General features: G+C 40.7%; 1 protein-coding gene across 3 annotated transcripts; it reads right to left on the bottom strand.

Moving 5' to 3' along the window:
• Nucleotides 1–565: 565 nt before the first annotated feature.
• LOC110955056 (anthrax toxin receptor 1-like) lies at nucleotides 566–27,308 on the bottom strand. 3 transcript variants are annotated; one of them, XM_051950627.1, is made up of 19 exons: nucleotides 26,698–26,810; nucleotides 24,318–24,373; nucleotides 22,990–23,061; nucleotides 22,813–22,884; nucleotides 22,176–22,257; nucleotides 21,999–22,032; nucleotides 21,290–21,369; nucleotides 20,573–20,641; nucleotides 19,843–19,923; nucleotides 18,950–19,010; nucleotides 17,013–17,111; nucleotides 13,877–13,946; nucleotides 13,714–13,792; nucleotides 13,335–13,430; nucleotides 11,694–11,735; nucleotides 10,641–10,736; nucleotides 10,337–10,504; nucleotides 9,413–9,493; nucleotides 566–2,431 (listed from the first exon to the last, which is right to left on the bottom strand). In XM_051950627.1, exons 4-19 carry the CDS (start codon nucleotides 22,869–22,871, stop codon nucleotides 2,009–2,011), a joined length of 1,620 nt encoding a protein of 539 aa, XP_051806587.1. In that variant the 5' UTR covers nucleotides 22,872–22,884; nucleotides 22,990–23,061; nucleotides 24,318–24,373; nucleotides 26,698–26,810; the 3' UTR covers nucleotides 566–2,008. The 3 variants fall into 3 exon arrangements, with proteins under 3 accessions (XP_051806587.1, XP_022055578.2, XP_051806586.1); XM_022199886.2 differs by lacking the exon at nucleotides 24,318–24,373 and having other exon boundaries at nucleotides 26,698–27,308; XM_051950626.1 differs by having other exon boundaries at nucleotides 24,318–26,813.

Here is a 27,308-nt window from a genome sequence, read left to right as displayed (position 1 = left end):
ATTCAGCTCCGTCCTCTCCCTCGTCCCTAAATTATGTCACGAACAATCAGCACCAGTGCGCCTTTCCAGCAGCCTGTCCACATTTCCTAAGGATTAGATTGTGTCTAATATTTTCCAAGCCCGCTCACTCCATTCGTGCATGTGACATAATGCAACATTATGGACATCTGGAATTAGTAAGCCATGCACTCTCTATTCTTTTTCCTTTTTTCCTATAAGAGAGAGAGAGTGAGGTGCTCTGTGCGTTTTGCAAACAGCCACTTTGCTGTGTGAACCCATTGATCCCAGTGGCAATGTCAGCAGTCTAAGTAAAGGAAAACAGAACAGGAATAAACTTTGCTGTATCTTAAGTTACTATATGACAAATGGCATGCGGGAGAGTCTTAAAGGGGGACCATAGTGGATAAAAGTGACTTAAGGCAGTCATTAAAGTCTTTACAGGTTCTTGACGAAAGCCTAGACAACAAACAAATGGCTTAGTGGCTGATTTCACCTCGCCAGCAAATAAATCCAGCTGATTTACAAGTCAGTAATTGTATCTGTAGATAAGCACAGAAAGACAGAGTCGAGTTTTATACGCTTAAATTGTTTACTTGCATTTTGAATTAAGCAGAAAAAGGTGTCTCGATGCTGTACCGATGGAAGGTTACATACTGTCGTTTCAATTCTGGCATTTAGACTCTTTTCTCTCGCCGCTTATCTGATTGCTAAACACGGCCTTGAAATCTGCTTTTCATTCCGCCGGGACTCATCTGATCATCTTCAAAGAGCAGCTTCTTATTAATGACACATGAAACAGCTTTGATCATGATCCACGCTCCGAGGAATTGAAAACATTTTCTGCAAAAAAACAAAACAGCAAATTTTGTCCAAGGTGATAAAACTGATGCTGTGATAGTAGACTAGACTCTCACGTTCTTCCTGACACACACAGACACACAAATATCTGAACACGCATGGTTATATTATTTACATAAAACTTTGCTAGAAGCCGTGGGTGGACGAGCAAGACGGTGTGCAAAGCTTTTCCCTGATTTGGACACATTCCTCCACATCTTGATACATGCTATGCTAATTACAGCTGTGATTGCAGTCATCTTGGTCAGCTCAGTTATAGCAATAGAGCTAATGGTGTCTTGTAAATCCCAATTTATTGTTTATTTTGATGAGCACAAAAACCAGACCAGCTATGACTCACACTGGGCTGCTTGAGTATCATAAAAAAAATGAACAAAAGAGGTTCGGATATGTTGCATTGCTGTTTCATGATCATCTTCCTAACTTTAACATTAAAACTCAAAGACTGTAGTCTACACGACAATAAAAAAAATACAAATAAAAAAGTATTTAATTTGTATAAAACAAGTACAAATGTTACTTAAAAAAGGAAAAAAATGCTGACTCAAGCACTATTGCATGCAGTTGCTCAACATTCAAGAATTGAAAACGGTCAAAACAATCATCCTAAATCTGCTGTGTGGGAATGTTTGAGTCTCTGATCTCTTTTTTAGGACAAATAGAAATATTAGACAGGCACATGTTTTAGTGTCATGACCATTTTGACCACAGCGGTGCTCCCTGTGTTGGCCATAAGTACGGAGGCATTAGTATGAGCTTATTGTTCCTCTTCTTGGTCAGGATTCATCCAATCTGGGGTGTTCATGGAGGGGGCAACAGGGCCTGCAGCACCTCTGAGGACCATGGAGGCAAATGTTTTTGAGCTGACCTGCATGGCCTCATTTATAGGGAGTGTCTCTGTAATTCAAGCATCCAAGCAATTGCACTGTTGGGCTAAATGTGTACAAAAGTCCCTGTAGACAAATAGCTGAAAACAAGCCCCTCGCTGCTCCTCTTCACAAGGCAGAAAGTCCACAGCCCACTGAGCGTGGCACAAGGCACTCACATATCCTCGCTAGCAGGTGCAATCAAGGATGTTTATGAACGCTGGTAAGACTCTGCGTTTCCGTTTCCAATCCTGTGTGATGCTCTCCTGTCTCCTGCCAGAGCTCTACAGGCTGGGCCGGGGCGGCGGGCGGGCGGGTGGAGGGGCTCGCCCGGGAGGAGGTCCCTGTGGGGGAGGAGGCAGCGGGCCGGTTGGGGAGGCGCACGGCGGAGGGGTTGGCGGGAGCTCCGGTGCAGCAGGTATGTACAGGGTGGTCGGAGGAAGAGCCCGGTTGGGAGGTGGCGTGTAAGGGGGAGGAGTGATGGGAGGTGAAGGAGTGGTAGAAGTGGGGGAAGGCGTCGGAGGCAGCGATGGAAGGGTGGAGAAGGAAAACGACTGAGTTGATAGAGGGCTGCTGGGGGTCGGTGGGAGGGTGCCCTGGGGGGCAGGTGGGTTCTTGCTGGAGGGGTTGTAGATGGGAGATGTGTGATGGTTGTGTGGGTAGCGAGGAGGGGGAGATTTAGTGCGGGTGAAGTTCATGCATCTGCCCTGAAAATGAAAAACAGACAGATATCACTGGCAGAAAACAGTGGACTTGCCACAGACTGAGAATTGAGACATTTAAGTATTTTAGCAGACAGTAAAGGAAGTGTTTCTGCATTTCCAGGGTCTTGTCTTCAACAGTTCATTGTTCTGTTAACATATTATTCCTTGTCTGTATTCATGTCACAATTAACCCATTTCAAGCTAATATATATATATATATATATATATATATATATATATATATATATATATATATATATTTACATTATAATCCATTTACCTACTGTAACAAGCCCAAATCTTAACCTGTGCTATGAAACAAAAAACCCTTGAACAAGTTCTAAAAAGAGCTCATATCACATAAAGCATATACAGACTTGGGTAACATGTTTGTCAGGTTCACAAATGTTCTAAATGGAACTAGAGAACCACGTTCCAGAAGCATTGAACAGACAGTACACACGTGGACAAAATTGTTGGTACCCCTCAGTTAAAGAAGGAAAAACCCACAATTCTCACTGAAATCACTTGAAACTCACAAAAGTAACAATAAATAAAAATTTATTGAAAATTAAATAATCAAAATCAGCCATCACTTTTGAATTGTTGATTAACATAATTATTTTAAAAAACAAACTAATGAAATAGGGCTGGACAAAAATGATGGTACCCATAACTTAATATTTTGTTGCACAACCTTTTGAGGCAATCACTGCAATTAAACGATTTCTGTATTTGTCAGTGAGCGTTCTGCAGCTGTCAACAGGTATTTTGGCCCACTCCTCATGAGCAAACAGCTCCAGTTGTCTCAGGTTTGATGGGTGTCTTCTCCAAATGGCATGTTTCAGCTCCTTCCACATATGTTCAATGGGATTCAGATCTGGGCTCATAGAAGGCCACTTTAGAATAGTCCAACGCTTTTCTCTCAGCCATTCTTGGGTGTTTTTGGCTGTGTGTTTTGGATCGTTGTCCTGTTGGAAGACCCATGACCTGCGACTGAGACCAAGCTTTCTGACACTAGGCAGCACATTTCTCTCCAGAATGCCTTGATAGTCTTCAGATTTCATCGTACCTTGCACACTTTCAAGACACCCTGTGCCAGATGCAGCAAAGCAGCCCCAAAACATTACTGAGCCTCCTCCATGTTTCACCGTAGGGACAGTGTTCTTTTCTTCGTATGCTTGGTTTTTGAGTCTATGAACATAGAGTTGATGTGCCTTACCAAAAAGCTCCAGTTTGGTCTCATCTGTCCAAAGGACATTCTCCCAGAAGCTTTGTGGCTTGTCAACATGCATTTTTGCAAATTCCAGTCTGGCTTTTTTATGAGTTTTTTTCAGCAGTGGTGTCCTCCTTGGTCGTCTCCCATGAAGTCCACTTTGGCTCAAACAACGACGAATGGTGCGATCTGACACTGATGTACCTTGGCCTTGGAGTTCACCTTTAATTTCTTTGGAGGTTGCTCTGGGCTCTTTGGATACAATTCCAACGATCCATCTGTTCAATTTGTCATCAATTTTCCTCTTGCGGCCACGTCCAGGGAGGTTGGCTACTGTCCCGTGGGTCTTGAACTTCTGAATAATATGAGCCACTGTTGTCACAGGAACTTCAAGCTGTTTAGAGATGGTCTTATAGCCTTTACCTTTAAGATGTTTGTGTATCATTTTTTTTCAGATGTCCTGGGACAATTCTCTCCTTCGCTTTCTGTTGTCCATGTTCAGTGTGGTACACACCTTTTCACCAAACAGCAGGATGACTACTTGTCTCCCTTTAAATAGGCAGACTGACTGATTATGAGTTTGGAAACACCTGTGATGTCAATTAAATGACACACCTGAGTTAATCATGTCACTCTGGTCAAATAGTTTTCAATCTTTTATAGAGGTACCATCATTTTTGTCCAGGCCTGTTTCATTAGTTTGTTTTTTAAAATAATTATGTTAATCAACAATTCAAAAGTAATGGCTGTTTTTGAATATTTAATTTTCAAAATTTTTTATTTATTGTTACTTTTGTGAGTTTCAAGTGATTTCAGTGAGAATTGTGGGTTTTTCCTTCTTTAACTGAGGGGTACCAACAATTTTGTCCACGTGTGTAAATAGTCTGGCTCATTCTGGTAGCTATACACTCGAAGCACCAGCTTTTTAAAAAAAAATCGAACTACAAAGCTGAGGCTAACTTCCATGCATTCATAAAACTGCAAAACCTCTGTTTTTATGTTCCTTTGCCACCAAGGAATCCCTTCACCTAAACCAACAACATCCTGGTTATTTTTGTTACATCCAGCTACCCCCTAGATGCTGGATCATAACAGGGTCTATTAACTAACAGTAACTTCCATCCATTCATTCATTATCTATACACCACTTAATCCTCATTTAGATCACAGGGGTGCTGGAGTCTATCCCAGCTGACTTAGAGTGATGGCAGGGGATACCCTGAACAGGTCACCAGTCTATCACAGGGTTACACATAGAGACAAACATTCACACCTAGGGACAATTATTAATAAACCTCAGCATGTTTAAGGAGGAAGCCCACGCCTGCACAGGGAGAACATGCAAACTCCACGCAGACAGAACCCAGGCTGGGATGCAAACCAGGGTTCTTCTAGCTGCAAGGTGACAGTGCTAACCACTGTGCAGTCCTAACATTAACCTTTTAAAGTACGGTGTGGGTCAGGAGATACTCATTTTCCATTGGATTTGGGTCACTTTTGACACATTTTGTGCATCAAAAGGTTAACTTGACTAGAATATTTGTCCCAAATTAAAGTGGACTCTGATAACTGTATTTCATACATTATCAAGGAATAGATGTAGATTTGTGCTGACACCAGTTAAATGAAAATTCCTGTGGTTGGCCCAGCATCAGGCTTAAGACAGATAATGGGCAGGTGGACAGTTGGGGTCATAAACCACAAACTGAAAGTCAGTATCTGCGACAAGTCACACATCTCTCACACACAGAGTCAAAAGGGAGGATGATTCTGACTTGTAGAATGCTCTCCCAAGAGTTCCTTCACCAAACAATCTCATCCTGGATTGTTTGGTGAAGCTGACGGATATTTTGGGGAGCATGATGATGTTGTTGGACACATCCATCCAGAGCATCATGTGGCTGATCGTCTGTCAAACCATGCTTTCTGAACACAGCTGCATTTTACGGTAGTCTTTTACTGTCACTGGTCAAAGAAGTAGTGTGAGTGCTGATCACATTGTCTGATCATTGTAATCTAAAGCCACGCCTGAACAGGAAGGGGAACTCAGTAGTTGAGAATTCGTCACCACATGATCGGGCTAAATTTAACATAAATGACAGAAGAAGACCACTTGAATGCTGCCTTTATATTTCTGTTCACTTCTGACAAACACAATAGGCATCATATTTGTGAACATACAGCATTTCTAATTAAGAAACAGTGAAAAAGGGACAACCTACTGAGATGATTTTGATTTAGAGTCCATTTTTTCTCTTTTCTGTCTTGGCCTCCCCCATTGGAATGCAGAGGAGACAAATCCCCAAAAACAACACATTCAGCGATCGCACAGTAAGAGGAATATTTTGGTCGAGCAAAGATTGGAGCTGCTGCTAGCATTATTTTGTCAAGCCACTGACTTGTCACATCTGCCATAGTTGTGATTGATGTGACAATTTTATCTGACAGTAATATCTGGAAGAAGGAGCATGAGAAGCATCAAGCAGTATCAAAGAAACAGCTGGACCAGATGTGGAAGGTGAAATATGCAGTGGTCTCAGTGGTAAAAGAAGCAGTAGGAGCTGTGACCCCCACACTGGGAGAGTCACTCCAGTAGATTCAAGTCTAACATCCTGGGAGCAGCTAAAATACTGCACAGAACCCTGAAACTCCCAGACCTCTGGTAGACAGTATCGGCCTTTATATAATTTAACTCTTGTGCTCTCATTTTCCCTCTTCAAACATACTAACCTCATTCTTTGCAGCTTGAAAAATGAGGCCCTTTGACAAAACGCACACTTTCTATGCTCTGACAGCTGAATTAGTCGAAGATATAAAAATGTCCCTTGCTGATTTCTCTTACAAATTGCACGGACTGATGACTGCAGCAGATGATACTGTGGCTCTCGCTCTCAAAAGCCATTTCCTATTGTTCGCACACAGCTGTATGACATGTGTTTTAACATCAGCAGCCCTCGAAGTGCGCTGTAATTCTCAGTCGCAGCTTTAGTTTTGAGCAACTATGTGACTGCTCAGCTTGACAAGGTAACCTGCCATCACTTCTCCTCGTCCAAACCGAAGTGAGGTCATGCGAGAGAGACTATCGTATTCCAGAAACAAACTACACCCCTGGAGCAGCTGCTGAATGGACCGAGGAGCTGCAGTGGACCGATAAGGAATGACAGCTCTGGGGGAAAAAAGACAAAACCAAGCAAAATAATGCATGTCATACATTTGGATGGCTAAAGAACACCTAACCTGCTGTATGTTTGATCCATTAGTTCCCAGCAGACCCTCTATAATATGGATCCTCATATCTCTTAGGCTCTTGCACTGTGTCATAGTTACAGCTAAAGTCACAATCAGTATGGAAGAAAAATGTTTGTTTGATTCTGACGACACTCTGAAAACCCACTAGTCTTTTCAAGGTCAAAAATATATGGCGCTATACAGAAACTCGACTCTTTGCTTTCATTTATGGAAACTTATAAAAAAACAAGGCTTTGACAAGACACCCCTAATTGCAACAAGAACAAGGCTGTTTACAGCTCAAGGAAACTAAAACCAATATTTTTTTCCCCTTCTTTTTCCAGTGAGCTAATGAAATGCTTTTATAGTGAGGAAGACATTTCTAATTACAGACTGGTGTGTTTGCTGTATACTGCACAGGAAAACATGGAAAATAACCCACTGTATACAAGTCCTTTAAGGTGAGCTAATTCCCCTCAAAGATTTGTTCCGGTGGATTAATCAGCTGTTGGCTCCATATGTAGCTTCTCATCCTCACATTTCCTCAGTGAGCACTGCTCACTGCACTGCATGTTAGTTGGGGGCAAGAAAAAGTGGCCATGACTGATAAATAAACAAGGGTTGGTTGTATCAGTCTGAAAAGATACAAAGCTTATGTCATAGCATAACAAAAATAATTCTTGTAATTTAGTTTTGTAATTTCTGTTTGTTGTAGCCAGTTTAGTACAATTTATGTCATTGAAACATTACTGCTGATTATTTGTCGTAGTTACCATGCTGTATTAGATTAGATTTTAAATTTAATAAAGAGCATGACTCCTAAATCAAGTATGTTTATCAATTATTTCTATTGAATATAATATGCATATACAAACATATACATACATGCATACATATATACACTACCGTTCAAAAGTTTGAGGTCACTTAGAAATGTCCTTATTTTTGAAAGAAAAACAGTTTTTTTTTCAATGAAGACAACATTGTTATTGTGGTAAATGACTATTCTAGCTGGAAACGGCTGATTTTTCATGGAATACCTACATAGGGGTACAGAGGAACGTTTCCAGCAACCATCACTCCTGTGTTCTAATGCTACATTGTGTTAGCTAATGGTGTTGAAAGGCTAATTGATGATTAGAAAACCCTTGTGAAATTTTGTTAGCACATGAATAAAAGTGTGAGTTTTCATGGAAAACATGAAATAATCTGGGTGACCCCAACCTTTAAACGGTAGTGTACATACATATGTATATGTGCATAAGTATGCATGTCGATTTGCTTTTCATTACATAGTTAATAATATTGTATTTGTTGTAGCTACAAATTATTTTGCCTTGTATCTGTTTCATTAGTTTTAAGTCTGTTGCTATTATATCTGATTTACAATTAGTGAGATGTGTTGTAAATTTGTCCACTTTGAAACAAACCCCTAAAAATGTTCTTCTCTTCATTTTTTCTTTCTTTTTTTGCATTTTGTCAGCGTTTTACAACATACTGTGTCATATATCATCTGTTGTGATACAGAGCATACACTAAATGAAATAATCAGATTTTTATGGTTGCGTCATCAGATAAGCACATAATTGTATGCATCTTTCCGCAGTACCAGCCTGACATACTGTAACTGGTGTCTTCACAATAAGTTTCAGAGAAATCGCTTTTCATCCCTGGAATCTCTGCTCCTCATATTCTGTCTGTGCATCATCAGAGCTTCAGATGATCTCAGCCCTAAGTCATGGCCACATGAGCATAATTTCATATTACAATTTTAGCTGTATATTCTTCCAAGTTTCAACACAGCTGTGTGCCAGCCAATACAGGCCTCTGAAAACAATGGGAGCAGATCTTCCATAGACCTTATATAGAGGACTTTCTTTGAGCTGCACTGCCTGGGTTGGTTCACAACTGAAACTCATTTAAAATGTTGCAGATTATAAAAAACACTAAAGTAATCCTTAAGTAATGCTAAATGCTTGTTGCAATTTACAGTTGGCAAGATAGTGGAGTGGATTTACATTTTTTTGTTTCTAACTGTGAGGTAATGGCATGGCAGTGATACCGTTTTCAGAAAAGTATGAAGCATTACATAAACTCTGGTGATGAGGGATTATCATATACAGAATGCCCTTTGCCTTCGTTTCTCACCACTTGTAGATCCCACAGTCTCAGACTACATGTCAGCTGCCAACTGTAGAGGTCATCTCACTGTTACCGTCTGCTGCAGCCGGCCTTTGAGGAATTATATTTGCCTTTTTATAATGACTTCACCAGATATCTTTACATTGCAGATCGCTGTAGCCAGACGCTGCTGTCTAAATCCCACCTCACCGCAAGCTTTCCCATGAGTCTCTCTGTGCACGCTTCATTGCTTACAGCTGGTCCATTTTCTCAACATTTTCAGACATAAAATTCCCAGTACTAATCCTCAGTTGCCAAATGCTAACACTCAGCCAAACCCTTACGTCAGCTCATGAAATAAAGGCGAATTACTGATGCATGTTAAATGCCTACCAGCGTAGCTTCGGTGTTTTTCTTACCTTGTCACCTGGATGAGGTCTCATCACAGACACACGGTCGTAGCCTTTTCTTAAAAGCACCCATAATGCATCCAGTTTGCTCTGTGGAAACAGAGAACGCACCAACATGTTACTTCTACACAGATTTAGATTCTTGAGGGAGGTCATTTCTTAGATTCTTAAGGAAAAAAAACAACCTTCTTGAGTCAACTTGTTTTCTTTTACAATCATTTAAAAACACTGTTCCATGCTCCACACCTCTTTGCTCCAGCTGCAATAAAACAACCAGTGCAGTCTCATTCCTGCAGATATTTCAGTGACAAGTGGCTAACTGAAATGGTGTCAGTTCACTCCTCATAGTTTTTAAAAACAGCAAATATTTTCAGGATAAGAGCAGAAAATGCAGCTGTTTTTCCTCACAAAACTTCTGGCTGCGCAGCCTTTCTCTCTGGAGGTCAGTCCAGCAGCAGTCTGGTTTCTATTAGCAATCCCCTGCTGACTGGGAAGGCTTCAGAATGAGTCCTTTAACCCCATGCTGTCCCCGGAGGGAGTGGCCGTGTGCCCGCGGTCGCCCAAGCGTTATTACCTTAACACATCTCGTGCCACGTTCACTACGACATCTTAATAATACTACTACTCACATATCCTCAGCCAGATTAGCATGGGGTAATTTGTCTCAGATGTTGTACTTTATGCCCCACACATGCTAAAAGCTGGAAAAAAGCATTTTCTCCCTGCAGAGCTATTAAACAATCAAGAATGCTCTAATAAATTAACTGTAAGCTGAGCTATATTTACAGACGTCTTGAACAAATATCTCGCAAATCCTCCAACGTTTCTAATTTTTGTTATGTTGAAAGCAATAATTCCTACATCAGCAGTGCACAAACAATGCATCTGCAGACCAAACACACTCTCCAGACAGTCTCCTCCCGGCTCTGGTACCTTGATGGGTGAGTACCACTTGCGCGGTCCGGGGGGTTTGTGCATGCCATTGTTGAGAACCCGAGTGGGGGCCAACACATACTCCTGCTCAGGCATCTTTACTTTGGCATTTTTGGCCTTTTCCAGCTTTGCTCCTTCCTCAGTGGAGCCTTTCTCACCCCAGCGGACCTGATGATGAAGAGGAGAGTCATCAGTTTATTCTACCGCCACATACTGTTTTCCTTCACTGGAAAATGATCTTTAATTACAGATGTTTACAACAACCTCAGTGGTAAATCTGCAGTTGAGATTCATTAGGTCGTACCTCCATCCTTTTGATTCCCCCTACTCCTCTTCCTCCGTAGTAGGAGGCATCTACAGTCGGCCATTTCTTTTTAGGTGCCTCAAAGTCCTCATCATCCTGCAGCAGAGCAACACAAAGCAGGTTTCATTTGGCTATTAATGATCCATTCAACAATAAAAAAAAGTGAATTAATCTTTACAAGTGGAACAAAAGGAGGATTTCTCTGTTTTTTTTAAATAAAAGGATCAAATGGAAACCTATAAGCTAGCTCATATAAATACTCTCTTGGTGGTCACCAGGCAATTCATCTCAGGAAAATACCTCCTCGTCTGCCCTCCCTAATCCAACCCCAGCCCTAGTTTTTGTCCCTTCTGCTCTGGTTGTGAGATCAGAGAAAATTACAAAGCCCACTGGCTGAACTTGTGATGTTTCAGCTCTTTAATACACCCTGTCTGACTCATAATCTACCAGTATGTCAGAGGAAACCGTAATGAAGGCTGAAAGTTGTCTTTAAGGCCACGGCTGTCACTAGAGTCTGTTTTTCCAATAAATTCACCAGTTAAACTTAATTCTCAGTTTGATTTGATGCAAATAAATGCAGCCTAATATGTCCCAGTGTCGCATGTTAACTTGCTAATACTGCATTTTGTTTTTGGATTGTCAAAATGTATTTCAATCACGTGAGTTTGCTCATTAGATTTGTGTTCAGCAAATATATGTAAAATGTCATTTATGAGGTTATTAGGGAGTAGAAAAAGAGAGATGAAGGCTTGGACAGAAATGCTGTTCTCTTTAAATCAAGGCAAAAGGGGGAAAAACTGTAAAAGTCAGGATTGCATTGTTATTCTAACAGGGCGTTAACTCGCATCATATTCAATGAACTGCAAAGCAAGATGAGAGTTTTCAGCCAGGCGGTGAGTGAACGATGCCGAATGGCCATTGAGGTTTAAACTGTCAAAGTAAACTGAACAATTACACAACCTAAACATTGGCAGCTGTCAAAATCTTAAATCAAGAGCTCTGTTTTATGTGTCGTTAGAAACAGATAGGAGGAGGAGACGGAGCAGCTCCTACCGAACTCTCCTCCACAGCCGGTGGTGGGGGCTCATGGATGATCTGTGGAAAAAAATAAAAAAAAGTTCATGAGAAGGAGGAAAAAAGGAAAGACTTGTTTTACATCAGACGATGACAGAAGTCACAAACACATGTATCAAAAGGTATTTTTATATATTCCGCATGTCAGAGCAATGTGTTCTCTATGTGCAACACGATGGTTACACAACAACACATGGCTGAGGAATTGTTTTTTCCTCTTAGTCTTCACTACTTACAAGAGAAATGCGCTGACCTAGAAATCTGCTATCCAGATTTTTGGGTCTGAGGTTGTTGATTAAGAGCAGGGAAGAGCAACAGGCTTATAAATACTGTATTATGTGTTCTCAAGTTCTTTTGGAGCAATCCTATCGATAAACTGTTTTGCTTTTCCGACTTTTCTTGTTTATCTGATGCAAACTCTTCATCCATTTAGCCTTATTTCCAGAGCATCTTTTACAGCAGCAACACTGTTTGACTGCACATTTTTAAATAATCAACACTTTAACCTGTGCCGTGCACTTTCCCCTTGTGCCCTTTTGCCTCCATTTGTTGCCGCATGAGCTGTCACCAGTGCAATGCAGAAAGTTTCTGCTAAACTAAATGCTTTTGGCAAATCAAGGGATTCTGATTCTTATTTGTAATTTTCCTGCATGCTTCTCCAAATCCTGGAACACCAAATGATTCCCCATGGTAACCTAGACTCGCTTTCCTAAACACACTTGCTGCGCAGGCTTGAATTTGCAAATAAATGGACAAGAACAGAAAAAGGCGCAAGGGGAGAAAGCCATGTTGTAAAAGCTGACATCTCTCACTGGCAGATCCCAACTTTCCTGTTTCCAGCGCTGGAAACATTGGAGTCGATTTTGAAGACCCACCATGCTCTTTATTTGAAAGGAGAAATGCAGATTTTGACAGAGGATGGCTGGTACCAGGAGAGTTTGTTGAAATATTGCAATGCTGGAAGTTTGATCGCTGTCTAAATAATGGCACAGACGTGTTTTTTCCAAAAGCATTTCCTCGTTTTACTGTATCCAGAGCAGATGTCGTGCATAAAAACGCTTATTATGAGGCATTTTACTTCAGGTGAGTTATCTTACTTCTAGAGAAATCTCATAGTAACAAAGACATCAACCCAAAACATTCAGGCCATGTGAGTTTTTATTTCCACCTCACTCAGATTATTCAGAGCCTTTTTTGATGGAAAAATTTTAAAAAGTCCTCCAGTGAATATACAGAAGGAGTATTGAGAGGTGAAACCCAGAGGTCAGCTCCTGTGACCTCTGGAAACACAAATTATTTCCACAGCAGCATACATTTACCTGTTGGCCTTGACCTCTCCTGGGTGTGGACTAAATTCAGCTGCATGGAGGAGGCTGTGTGCCCTTATTGACTCACAGATGCTAACCTTCTCACCATGTGAGTGCTGTTGAGGTTAATAAGATGCCTTAGGAGGGCGTTAGCTTGGCATGATAGACCTGAAAAAAAGCATTTCTCTCTGTCTTGTGGTTTGCAATAGTCTAAAAGTGTATGAAGCCATCTAAAGTGTGACGAGGGTGGACCAGAATCTGGAAAACGGAATGTGAGCGTGTTATTAATGCATTTGTGCTTTAGGGAACTCACCACAGTGCAGCAGAGAGGCCAGAACCACCAGAGCAGAGCCAAGATCAGGAGCAGCATCAGGATGAGTAGAGCGATGGCCAGGATGGTCCCATCAGACTGGAACAGAGACACGTCAACACAGACTGTCTGAATGTGTGGAGCAATAGATGTAAACCACTTCTCAGGGCTTAAAGCTTTGAGTCGTACTTCAAGACGGTGATTCTGCTGATGCTGAAGTTCTTGAATTAATTTGCATCCATCATTTAGACATCTTAAAATTGGATTGTTTCCTCTTGTTTGCTATCTGTTGTTGACTGCTGTTTGTGTGTTTGGAATGCACCGCGGCACCCTCATAAGAAAAGCTTCCAAGCTAAATGCTGCTACATTTTTGTCTACTCACACAGCTCACTGTGGTAATAGTGACCGAACTGGAGATGAAACTGAGGCCTTCGTTCATGCTGACGTAAAGATTTGCTGTCCTGGAATAGAAAAAGAAAAAAAGTCTCAAAGGAGATGGTGTCATATGAAACCTGAGTTTTATTTAAATACGTTTTACGACTTACATCCCCTCATCTTGGAGCACCGGTGCAGGACAGAGCAGATATGTATCTTCTACAATCAAAGGCTTCACCACTGCAAAGGAGAAAGAGGTCATGAGAAACAGCCCCAGCCAAACTTTTCAGACTAGCCTTGTGGTTAACAGGCATCCAAAGCTCCTGAATCAGTAGGTTTTACCCATAAATCATTCTCAAATCACCTTTCAGATTATGTCACTGTTTAGCCTGATCACAGCAGGATCAGTCTGTTGACTGAATGAAGCCACATGACTTCATTTCAGGTCAATAAATGTTGGACGGTAACGGAGAGGAAACCGTGCACATGTTTATAGAAGTTCAATGACGTCACATCTTTCACTGTAACTCAATTAACGAGATGTCTGAGAGGAGCGTTTCTGCAAAACAAGTGCTTTGTTGTCCACCATCTGAAGACATCTGCATCCCTCACAGAAAAGCCCAATGCAAACCTTTTCACCACATTTTTCTTTTGTTGTTTTTCAGACAAAATCTAGGTCCTTGCCTTGTCCAGCTGGCTGTTAGAAAAGTGGCTCCAACAAGCATCGTCGCCCAAGCCTGTCTGCTTATCCTGGCAGGCTCAGAGCATACCCCAGAACTGAGGAAATCAACACACGCGGCTGCTCTTTTTTTTTTTTTTTGCAACACAATGGAGGACAGAGGGGAGGGGAGGTCAGTGCTGCCAAACACAGCTCCACGCCAATATAAACTGGGCCAGATAGCAGAATTCATCTCTTCCCCCACCTTGCACTCAGAATAGCCTTGTACTGTTGAAGCAGAGGACAAAGTGATGGGACCTGATTCGTTGCAGTCTGTAGGTTTCCACTGTTCAAGCCCCTCAAGGATAAAGATGCTGGCAAACATCCATAAGTCCACATCATGATGTTTTATTGGACTGTTTACTCCCCAGGCACAGAAAGAGGTCATGTTTTACTGTGAGGTGCAGACAAATGTCCAGAGTTCAGCTTAAACTGCTAAATTATTTGGAATTATTGCTGAGGATGACGACCGTTGTGCTGTCTTTATGATAGTCGTCATTATACAGGAGATTCTGGGAAAACAGCTGCCTTGGTTTGATTGGCTGACGTCAGCAGACTTTTGCCAGTATAGTTTTCGAAACAACATTTCCGTTATTTGGAAAATACCCCTGTTAACTTTCATGCCAAGAGCAAGATGTGAAGTTTGATACCACTAGTATGTCTTTATGGTAAAATATTGAGGAGATGGTTAGCGTAGCTTTGCTAGCTTAGCATAAAAACTGGAAACAAACAGAAACGACTAGCCTGGCTCTGTCCAGAAGTAACAAGAGTCTGCCTAGCAGAAGCTCGAAAGCAAACTAATATCTCATGTCACATCTTTTGCTGTTCAATCACATAACAAACAGCAAATAAATGTCAAATCCTGATTGTATAAGTTGTTCACACATATTGTTGACCAGAAACAAACCTCCATTTTACACTTTTTTGTACGGTTTAAACAAACATCTTGATGACATGTTAGTAAGCTCTGAAGCTGCTCATATAGGTGGATCTTGTTATCTTTAACTCGCTTTTCCCCCCTTTTTCCAGCCGAGCTTCGTACTCATCACACAGACAAGAAAATTGTATGGATCCTCTCATCTCTCAACTTTTGGCCAGATAGTTGAAAAGCATATACAAACATTCTTCAACTCTTGTCTCCCAGTATTCACACAGCTGTCCACTGCAACATCTGTCCCAAAAACAATGAGCAGCTCAGGACAGGACCTGCCAAAACCCAGCGCGCCTGACTGTAGCTGCTGCTACTTTTTCCTGGAGACATAAACTCAAACACTGTTTCATCTGCTTAACACATGTACTTGCATATTGCTGCTTTCCTTTTATACAATTCTGCCATATTTTCAAAATGTGCAAAATAGAAGGCTGGAGCAGCGGAGTCATGGAGGGCAAGAGAGAATGTATCATCCGAGAAATGGTTTTCCTTATGTACCATCATACATTTATCTCCTGGCGAACTAAATATGGCCTAATTATTTTTCATTTAAAGCGTGCCCCTGATGTGAAGCAAACAAATTCCAGGAGATTGTGTGTAAACAATCCAGAGAAGTGAATGAATGAGGAGGAGGAGAGTACAAGTATAATGGGATTGACATAAGGAGATGATTTTACTCAAATTGCTTCCATGTCCGCAGTTTCAAGGGAGTTGGAAGTCGTATCACGCAGAAATGATTATGATTCAGAGAAAACATAAAACATTTAATTAATACTAAGACAATCTTTCATACTTTACAGGAATTAGATTTAAAAGGCAAACTGCTTGTGCTGAATGTTAACAAAGCAACCGACATGAAAGTGAAGAAAGTCTTCTCAGTGGTTTGCACACATAACAGATGTGTTTTATGCATGTGTACATTCAGTAAATGAATGTGGTTTAAAAAAAAAACATGATGAAGATAGAAAACATTCATGTCAGATCCATGGACAGAATCTCACTTTAAAGATAAAAAAAGGTAAATGAGGGTCCAAATTACTGAGACACGAGGACATCCGAACATCAACTTAAAAAGGAACTCGTCTGTTTATCATTTTTACTTCAGGGCAGCAAACATTTTATTTGTGCACCAATGCTGGTGAGTATCTTCCTTTGTAATTAGAGCAGCCCCTCCTGCAGCTACTGTGGCTCGCAGAGGAAGTGGTTACAGTAAGCTGCTTGTAAAGCCTCTGGTGGAAACTGGTTGTATCCTTAAGGGCTGTTTTTGTGTCTCTCTGCCTTGTGTGTGGTACTTCTCCCCTTTATCTCTTGATTCTGGCTTTTTTCCAGGCTGTGAAATTACGCAATGTGTTGTTTTTAAAAAGGCCACGATACCCGTAAGATCGGCGCAGCAGTTTATTTAATCACAGAGGACTCCAGCTGTGCAGATGACTTGGTGTTTGATTTTTGGGAAACTCGGCTATGTGTAACTGAGATGTCTTTATAATGGCCTGCTCACTCCACTGTTTATTCCAGCTGCTTTTCCTGTAAATGAACTTAGTCGTAAACTTGATGCTCCGAGTCCGTGTGTGCTCGTACAAAATGCTGATGTGCAGAAACGGTGCATGTAGTGAATCAGGGACAACAGTGTTCCACGTGACAGTGATGTTTCACTCACTCTTAGTTAAGGTGTCGTTGATTCGAAAGCTGCACAAGACTTTGTCGACGTTTCGCGCGTGGAGGAATCCATTTCCTTTCACCACCACCTGGAAGGACTCTAAGGACGAGAAGAAAAGCACATATAGTATGAAAGCACAACAGTTAAAAATAGCTTATAATAAACCAGGTAATTTTGTGTTCTTTGGGTCCAAAGTAAGAGTTCTGTATCACTCTAATATGGAACAACTTCACCACCATTATTGCCATGTTATAGTGCTGAATGTCTTCAGAGAGACTTTGTTGCCAGCAAAACTTGAATAGTCAACATGCAGCATGCAACAATTAATCAACTAGCAGTCAACTAATAAATTAATAGCCTATTATTGACAACAAGTTAAGCAATTTGAGGTTGTTCTTTTTTTTCTTTAGATAACTCCAGCTTAATAAATTGAAATATTTCCTGGTTTCTTTACTCCTCTATGACAGTAAACTGAATATCTTTGTCTTTGGGTTGTGAACAATATACTTGAGAATGTGATCTTGGGCTTTATGAAACATGAGTCTACATTTTACAACACTTTCTGCAGCCCTATTGCTGATTTTTGTTAATTGCATCCAACTATAGAAACACAACACATGCCCTGTGCAAATACATCCTTACAACAGTGTCTGTATAAAACAATCTGCTATGATTTACTGGACTGAAATATTGTGACCAAATGATATAATGTCAATATTAGCCCTAATGTTCTGTTTTTAACTCTTTGATGTGCAACATGGGTCAAAAGTGCCACAAATCCAATGGAAAATGGTTACCTCCTGACCCACACTGCACGTCAAAGGGTTCAACTTGATACTGTGATACATGATTTTTTCCCAATCAGAAGATAAACTTGTTAAACTGATAATGACTCTTTCACCACAGAAAATGATACATTACTTTTCTGTGACCTCAGCTGCAAAACATTAGTCAACCCCTGATGGAACCCCTGTCAGCACAGGAATATTATTAAAGACAGTGGAGTTTCATATTCTCTACATTTGTGTCTAGTCTTGACAGTATTTTGGATGCAGCGACCCTCTTAACAGGGAGTTTGACCTCTCTGAGGTCTAATCAACCTTGTGAGTGAAGTCACTGCAGAAGTCTGTCAAACACATATTGATTATTGATACTGATATTCTTTCTCTTACCAACAAAAGTTATGATTTTTGGTCATCTATACGACAACTCTATAGAATTTGATCTGAACTTGGTTGGACAGTCTTCTCCTTTTTTGCACCCAGTTCAAAGCTTTGATTTTAAACAAAACAAACAAAAAATGTAACTTAATTAACACAATTGCTTTTCCTCAGTGAATTTTCTTTAATGCAGTTCTTGGTTGTTTTAATAAGTTTTATTTTTGTCCAATGTCTGTTGTTGTCAAGCTTGATTTTACAGTTTTAAGCAACATTATAATTGTGCGTCTTGTTTGTCTTAAAACTTGATTGGAATATGCACTGACTTTATGGGTGAATAAAGATTTAAACAGTAAAATAATGCCAACTAAATAGTGATATTTGTTCATACGAAACCCTTATAAATAGTAAAATATAAATTGCTCTGTGTTCTTAACATTACCTTATAGTCATTTTAGTATTTGGCCACATTCAAGCTCAAGTTTACAGTTTGTTTGGCAAATGGAAGGGTTACCTTTGCTCAACATAAAGGATTTTAATACAAGAGGAAGAAAATGAAAGTATTGTATTTTTCAAGAAAAAAATGGGTGATTTTGCTTTATTTCTTTTGCTTTTTTTTAGCTGCAGAATTGAGTTTTTGGCACCTATAATAATGAGAAGACCCATGTGGAAAAGAACCTCCACAAATGACGGTGCATCAGTTAAGATATGTAACTGTCTGATTTCCTTCTTTGAGTGGCCTGAGGAAGATGAACGGGAGGTAAATCTTGTTTATCGTACCTCCTGCACAGATACTGGAGGGCTCCGCTGCCAAGATCTCGATACAGGACTTCTTAAGGATCTGAGGAGATGATGAGAAAAGCATCATGGTTTGTGTTTCCTGATGGAATAGTTTGGTGCTGTCCATCTTATGCCTCACAGTTTGAGCGTCTGTCTGTCATGGCAGCTCATTTTTTTACCATTTCAATGGCCAGTTTTAACTGCAGTCGATCTTTATGTGGTCATCGCATAATCTTTTGCCACTTAAAGCTACTCTAATTTTTCTTCTGCAAATGTACTGCTCTATGAATCTGCTGCTGTTCAGGAACATACCTACTGTATCTCTGAACTTGTAGGAGACTGATTCATGACCCATTGCCCCACTCACGTGAGAAAGAGCCGACAGTTTACAGCTTGCTACTAATCTGCTCCAGATGACAGTCAGCTGCCTGACCTTTATCTGGGCTCCACAGACCTCGTATCCCAGTGACAGCAGCGCCTTCACAACAAACTGTTTTTCATTTCTCAAGCTTGCAAATACACATTTTTGAGTGAACACCACTGAGGTTAGGAGACGCAGCACATACTTTGATCATGTTTGGCCCGATGAAGTCGCCCTGATCAAAAGCAGTAAAGTCACAGCAGGTTTTCCTGGACTTCTGGCCAGACTGCATGAATGGAATGACTTAGCATGATTTAAACCTATTTTACCTTCTTCCCTGTATTCTACTTGATCAGTGTGTTGAGAGATTAAAGGATATGCGATGGGAGAGATTACATGAAGTCCATTAAAGCAAAGTAATTTCCTTGTACCTTTCATTTAGCTATAAGTCCTGATTATAACTGGTATTAATGGCCATATAATCAGCATCTGTGTTGAATAAAATGTGTGTGGATAGAAATTAAACACTTACCGAATCAATGACCCCTTGCAAAGCCTCAAATCCGTCATTTACAGGGAAGACGTGGTCTTTGCTGTCAGCAATCTTTGCCAGCTAGAGAGGAAGCAAATTATTACAATCACAAATTACAACTGTGCACGTAATCATCCAACACTTCTATTCAGTCATTCTCTAGTTGCTGAGATGTCATCTGAAACTTCTTTACAACTGTCTGACCAGACTTGTAATTGGTTAAGTTTGTAGGACATATTAAACTAGCATAGTTTATGTGAACACAATTACCAAATTACCTAATTTCCTTATTTTAGAGGGTACATTAAAACAGTTTTTACACCAAACAATGAAGGAAAACAGGTTTTGACACACTGCAGTTATTAGGCTACCAAACACTTAATGCTGCATCAATTAAAACACATTTCATGTCCTTGTTAGAACATTTAACTTGCTAAAATACTTCAGAAGTCTTGGAACCTCGTTGGCAGGCTGTTTGTCTGGAGGTTGTATAAATAGTTTGAAATAATATAAGAGAGAACAGACAGTGACGGAATGTTTAAACTGGGTCAAATTGTGACTTAATGTAATCTAAAACACGCAAAAGTCTGTGCCATTAAATCCTTCAAGACTTATGGTTTCAGTATTTTCAAGCTACAGTTCTGATTTCCAAATTTTAAAATGTACAATACACATTTCACTGTAAAGCTCTGATTTTATGAGGGTTTGACTTAAACTTAAAAACACACACCTGTGTTTCATTGAAGTCCTTCACCCCCACGCAGTAAACTGAAGCACCCAGACTTCGGGAGCGGTTGGCCTGCCAGGTATGCACACAGATTCACAGCAAAAACAGGAAGACGCTCAACACCTGGGTTCAATTATACCTCTGGATTTCACAACATCATCAAAACATAGCCAAAACGGGCCTGTTTGTCTAAGTTTTACAAGAAGTTGGGCAACACCATGTTCCAATTAAATAATGTCATTCAGACGTCATATGACAATAGAAAAGTCCCACAGATGCCTGAATGCCAAGTAGAATACATAAGCCTGATGCTTCTTTTACAGTCAGTGATGCCTTTGTGTTGACACCGAGTGACAAGCTAAGACCGCCCACGTCTTCCAAGAAGAACATGTCCAGCTACTAGGAAAATCAGCCTAGCTTCATCCCTGCTGTCAACATGTGTCTGAGGGCAAAAATAGCTGAATGAAGCCTGACATTTTGACACTCTGAGTGGTCTGAGGAGCTGATAAATCATTAGAACCCACTGCAGATGTGAGGAGAAAGACTGGGTTTAGATGTGTCAGTCTGACAGATGCTCTGACCCCGTTTCTGCCGACAAAAAGAAGCAGATCAAAGTGCGGATGTATAGAGTGGCAGCTTTCATCTGGTCCATCACGTGTTCAGTCACGTTTCACCTGGTTGTAATTTGTGTGACCCATTTAGCCTCTCTTTGTCTCTCACCTCTCTCTCAGCATAGTAGAAAAGATCCTCGTGCAGCTCTCCATCCGTCAGAGCTATGATAACGCTGGCGGTGCGATAACCTGCAGACACAAACAATTTGGTCAACCCTGCTGCAGTTTTACTTCCATGTCACATCCTTCATTGCAATATTCAAGATATTTTGTAGTTATGTGATGCAAAATCTAATCAGTATAACAGCTCACAGCTTGTTTTTTAATATTTATTGTAAACTAAACCACACATTATCTACACAAATCCATCCTTTTCCAAATAGAAACAGGTTGATTTTAAGCCATTGTGAAGGTAAGTCCAAGATAAAGAGGAAATGCATTTAAACCATCACTTCTGGCTTGTGGCACACATCAAATTAAACCAAAGCCCTTCATTGAAGGTTATTTCCTTGAGCTGTGAGCAAAGAATGTGTTCTGCTTTGTAAAGTCCAATAATTTGAAGGCCTGCGGCGGTAAATGCGTCCAGTTTTTCAAACGTGGAAAAACAAAAATGCAATTTGATGCAGCTGAAATATGTTGGAGTGCTTCCCCCTAACTTTTAATATTCTTGTGAGCATCTCGCGTGGACCTTGTGACCCACTTACGTGTCCTAGAAATTGTGAACCACTAATTAAATGCAAGTATTCAAAGTTTTGGCTCACCCTACACTGGAAAAATGTACCTGTTTGCCTGTCTGACCAAAGAACAGTAATACGTACCTTCAGTGTTTCCATAGTATATTTGCTCACTCGCCTGTGAAAAAAGAGAAGCTGGATTGAAACAGTGATCTGTCTACTCAGTGTGCATACAACAGTCAGTTATGCTCTGGCCTGTGTAGTGTTTGTTTCGGAGCCAGAGTCGTTGCCAGTTTAGAGCTGGATATGAAGGCCGCTCACCCTCAGGATGCCCTCATGCATGAAAGTGTCTCCTCCTGGAAGAACCCTCTGGAGCTCCTCCAGACCGTTACGAATGCGTTCCCTAAACAGACATACAGAGGACAAAGTAATCCGATAGTTGATAATCTAGTCTAATTGAAAAATTTATTTTGTCAGACTCATTTGTGAACATTCTCATGAATAAAACCCAGACACTGTGAGGCGTGGCAGCAGAATAATAGTTTCCATACGGGCAGTATTGTCAGAAAATACAAGCAATATGTAACTGATGGACAATCTGAAACAGTGTTGGTGTATATTGGCTCAAGACACTATTATGCAGATAGAAAGGAAATGAGCCCTTCCAGAATAAGATATGAAGGAAGCACTAAAACAGTGACAAGCTCAGGAAAGATAGATGCACAAACTCTCCACAATGTGTCGACAACCACATGATTAAGTATTTGTCCAGACCGATGACACTACGGACAGATCACAGCAAGGGAAAGTATCTATCTGGAATCTCTTTGTGGTCATAAAAATCATGGATCATAACTGTATGCGACCTCTGTCCAAATCTGGTTTTACACTCATTCCTTTCAGTTGGATGATAGAAAGGCTGCAGGATTAAAACCAGTTTTGGGGGATCTGCACCCACCTGTCTTCTGTCAGGCTCATTAAGATCCGTCCCTCAGTGGAGAACACAATGAAGGACATCCGCAACTGTGGGCTGGGGTGAGGTAGAGAGAAAAGTACACTCTGTTAGATCAGTAATGGTTTTGTTGTACCTGTGTTCCCACAGACACTTGATATTACACAGCTGTAATGTTTTTACCTTATGAATTTATGAGCTAGATGTTCTACAAAGTGGTAGATTTCAGTCCAGTGGTTCTGCACACTCCCAGATCTGAGAAGGGAAAAGACAGATTCATGTGAACTTTTCTGTTTTTAACCACTGCTATGCATCTGAACTACATAACCTCATCTCTGACAGTGATGTTTACCACCTCCACCACATTTGACAGTTGCAAGACTCGCATCCTTAAAGACAAAACAACCACAAGGGATGCAGCCATGTTGTTTGTAGTCATTTTATGTGTCTTTACAATCATTTTATGTCTCTTTGAATCAGTGATTTGTCTCTTTTTGGTTGTTTATGTCTCTTTTGTTTTAGTTGTACATCTCGTTGGGATCAGTTTTTGTAGTCGTATTGCACCTGTTTGTAGTTTCTTGTCGAAACCAGACATGACAAGCGAGGGCTGGATCTGACTGAGAACTAGCTGGTGTATTTTAATCTAAATAGAACCACAATTTACAAAAATAACATCATGGTGCATTGGAGCAGACTTTAAACTAGCGATCTGTGACCGTCCATCCAAGAGAATAATGTTTACTCTGGTAATAAATCAAGTGAGAATTAGAGTCATTTTCTCATAGATTTCCACAGTATTCGACTTCTTTTGGCAACTAGAGGATTCGCCCCCTGCTGGTCACTGGAAAACATGCAGGTTTAAATGTCTTTCACATTGTCTTCTCACTTCAGACCTGGATGCACCATCTTTTATATACTATCTATGGTGCTCAGTAGGCCTGTTCTGCAATCCATGCATGGAGTAAACTGCGTATAAAGGGAACAGCTGAACAGAAAGAGTCCAAAGATTATTTCTGTATGACCAAATGCTTTTGGCAGGCCAGCTGGTTTACTTCAAGGACTGGGAGAGATCTTGTACTCTTCAGATTACTGCCGAAATCGTCATAATGTACCTCTAATTATTCCTGTGTAGTGTCGAATCGGCCCTTCATGCAACCAGCTGTGTAATCACAACTAGGTCAGTTTGGATGTTAATCATCTTGCACTCTGTTCCCTTACTTCTAAGTTCTCACAAAGTTGGCTGTATCCTTTCATGTTGTTGCAAGGAAATACAGATAAAAGAGCTTTAGACGTGGGAGAGAAGCTTGTCAGTGCAGTTATCTGTCTAATTATTTAACTCCCGGTATCAGTATCAGTACACAGTTACAATATCTGCTTTATAACATGAACGGTTTCTGAGCTTTTACACCTTTGGTCTGTGTCACTGCTGATTCTTGTCAAAATGTCTTTCATTTAAACTGTGTTTTTGTACGGCATCCCTCAATCCCCAAACTCCATTTTTCCATTGTTACCATGACACAAGTCCCAGCACAAACAGCCCAGCCAGCAGGCTGAAACGCTGGAACATCTGGACCAAATGGAGAAAGGCAGTGCAGACATGGAGAAGAGAGAGAAGAGGAGAACAGAGATCAGGCAGATAGTGCCAGAGGACAGTAAGGGCAGGTGGAGGGCATCACTACTAAGAGGAAATATAAGGTCCCGCCTGGAGAAAAGACAGTAAAGAAAATAAGAGAAGCTAATTCAGTGCACTAATGCCAAACAATAAATGCTGTCAGGTCACATATAAACCTGCATAGTTAAAACATGGCTAACACTATCAATTACTCTGTAGTACACAGAATTGCCTAATTTTTCCTCTGAGAAGTAGCAGTGGGTCTGTCAGTTGGCACTGACATGTACTTTAGGACAACTGGAAAATATATCTCCATCTCTGGAGGTGGGAACTCTGTAAACAGTGGAGCTACACAGAAATCCAATCACATCCTTCAAATAAGAAAAATGATGAGTTTAATGAGTTGGATAACTTCGAGCTTGACCTAATTGGCAAGCATTTTGGCTTACGGCAAAAACAAATAGTTTTAAGCCAGACTTACAAAACACAAATGTCATAAAGTAGGTCCTCTGTTGGAGTCCAAATGCAACAGCCCGGGTAAGTGAAATCTCAGTGCTAAGGGAAGTGTATGCTTATTTGTGCACAATATAAAGTTGTTTGCCTGCAAGTCTTAATTGAGTCTAGCTTTGATGAATGAGACTGCTCACTACTTGCTTACCTACATATGTAGAGCACGATAATTAAAGGTTTACTGACAAATGCATCATCTATTCCCTCCAGATAACTTCAAAAACTATAATAAACTAAAAGCCATATCATGCAGCATCAAAAAAAGAATCGATTAATTCTATCAAGCAAACACTGCAAACAAAGAGGTGGGTTAAGTCAGGTCTCCATGTTGCATTGCTGAAAGAAAGCACAAAGATAACCAGGTTAGATAAACATAGAAATAATTTCTAAATCAACTCTAATGTATCCAAATAACCTCTCATTTTGGGAGGTCAAACATCTTAGCTCCCATTTAAGATACACAGACCATGACAAAGAAAGAAACAAACACATCTCTAAAAGGCTATCTGGCCTCATTGGTACCGAGTTGGTGGCACCTGTTTTAGAATTCATTGAGGATTGTGGGGTGAGGGAACAATGGAGCATGTCTGTCCTGTGTGTGTGTGTGTGTGTGTGTGTGTGTGTGTGTGTGTGTGTGTGTGTGTGTGTGTGTGTGTGTGTGTGTGTGTGTGTGTGTGTGTGTGTGGGTGTGTGTGTTCTTGTACTTGCTACATGGTGAGTACCATTTTCTGCATTTAACTATCAAAGTGAGGACATTTTTACAAAGTGAGGACATTTTGGCCGGTCCTCACTTTGAAACAGCCATGTTTGAGGGTGAAGAGTTGTTTTTAGAGAACAGGTATGAATTGAGGTTTGGTTAGGGTTAGGGTAAGGATTAAGTTTAGGCAATCAGTTGTGATGGTTAAGGTTAGGGTAAGGCCCTAGGAAATGCATTACGCCTATGGATGTCCTCACTAAGATAGAAGTACAAACATGTGTGTGTGTGTGTGGGTATGTGTCTTTATGTGTAAATGTGTGCACTTATGTATGTCATTGTAAATTGTGTTTATATATGTATGTGTTTATGGACCCCCTTGAAAACGAGATGCTACATCTCAAGGGGCATTCCATTAATAAACTTCAAACTTCAACAAAGATCTAAACGGATGAGGAAACATAATGATGCAGAAAGTATTTTGATTATTTAACTGATGGGAGATTCTGCCATTAAAAACAATGTCCACACGGCATATAATAGAGAGATGAACACCAGCAGTCAACAGCAGCGCTTGCAGCCTGCGCATCCTGTGTTTGACTCATGAATGAGAGATCTCCTAACACACCACTAATCATTACCCTCTGTAGACATATGACATGCTGAAATGTAGATTAGGCCCTGTCAGAGCATTGCACCATCAATCCAAACATTTTCCTGCATGACATGACAGCAGAAGCATAATGAGGGCAGAACTGGTGGTGACGTCATAAAAATAGTTTGGCAGACAGGATGAGTTTTGCTGGAAGAAGAACAGCATAAGATGATGCATATTTCTGTATGCATTTGTATACATTATGCATATAGCATTTGGTCATGGTACCCTTTAAAGGCCACCAACATGAAACAAGTTAGTGGAATAATAGAGTCACTCTTGATTCCATTCATTCAGTCTGTTACATCATCTAATGTTTGGCACATATATTAACATAAACAGCTTTCATATGTCAACAGAAACCATCCTATTCATGCTTTCGCTGTAACAGTGCCAGGCAAAGTGTGTCAGGTAACTCACTTGTCCAAAACAAAGTAGAGATCAAAGCCTCCAAAGCAGGAGGACGACTGAGCCTGCCTCCGTTCCTGGTTCGGTCCAGCATTACCAGCAGTAAGAACAACCAGAGCAACAGCAAACACCAGTGAAAACCAGGAGCTTCTACTCCAGCACAAAGACATTATTCCAGCTCAAGAAAATCTCATACAGGCCAGATGATGAAGAAAACCACCTTCAGTTCCAAAAAAATATTAAAAAGTAATTAATCCTTTGTGCAATTCCTTCTTCTTTCAATCCTCCAGAGACTTCTTCAGCAAAAAAGCAATAATCCAGAGGAGAGCAGTGAGTGTAGCTCAGAGGTTGAGGAAGAGGGGGAGAGAGAAAGTGTTGAGGGTCTCACTGCTGTTGGGACCTTCTCATCACTGGAGCCAACACAGCATGCACGAAGATGAGAAGAGCTCCACAACCTCCCACTCTTGCTGCTTTTAGGTAATGAAAAGGTCATGCAACAGAAAGATCCTCTAACCCTGGAAGTCTAACTCTCTGCAAAATTCTCCTTGTGTTTTCAATTCTCTCTCTCTCTCTTTCTCTCTCTCTCTCCTTCCTCTTTCTCCCTGGAGAGGAAAAGTGATGAA

This window comes from Acanthochromis polyacanthus, chromosome 7, assembly GCF_021347895.1.
Source record: "Acanthochromis polyacanthus isolate Apoly-LR-REF ecotype Palm Island chromosome 7, KAUST_Apoly_ChrSc, whole genome shotgun sequence".
In the NCBI taxonomy this organism is placed as follows: domain Eukaryota; kingdom Metazoa; phylum Chordata; class Actinopteri; family Pomacentridae; genus Acanthochromis; species Acanthochromis polyacanthus.
Note: the sequence above shows the minus strand (reverse complement) of the source record. Positions and strands in the feature narration are given on the sequence as shown.

Coding starts and splice junctions, on each gene's coding strand:
- LOC110955056 (XM_022199886.2), bottom strand. CDS start 26,855: ATGTCTTTGTGCTGGAGTAGAAGCTCCTGGTTTTCACTGGTGTTTGCT. Junction 22,258..22,812: donor ATGAGCCTGACAGAAGACAG/GTGGGTGCAGAT, acceptor ATGTCTGTTTAG/GGAACGCATTCGTAACGGTC. Junction 22,033..22,175: donor TGCATGAGGGCATCCTGAGG/GTGAGCGGCCTT, acceptor CTTTTTTCACAG/GCGAGTGAGCAAATATACTA.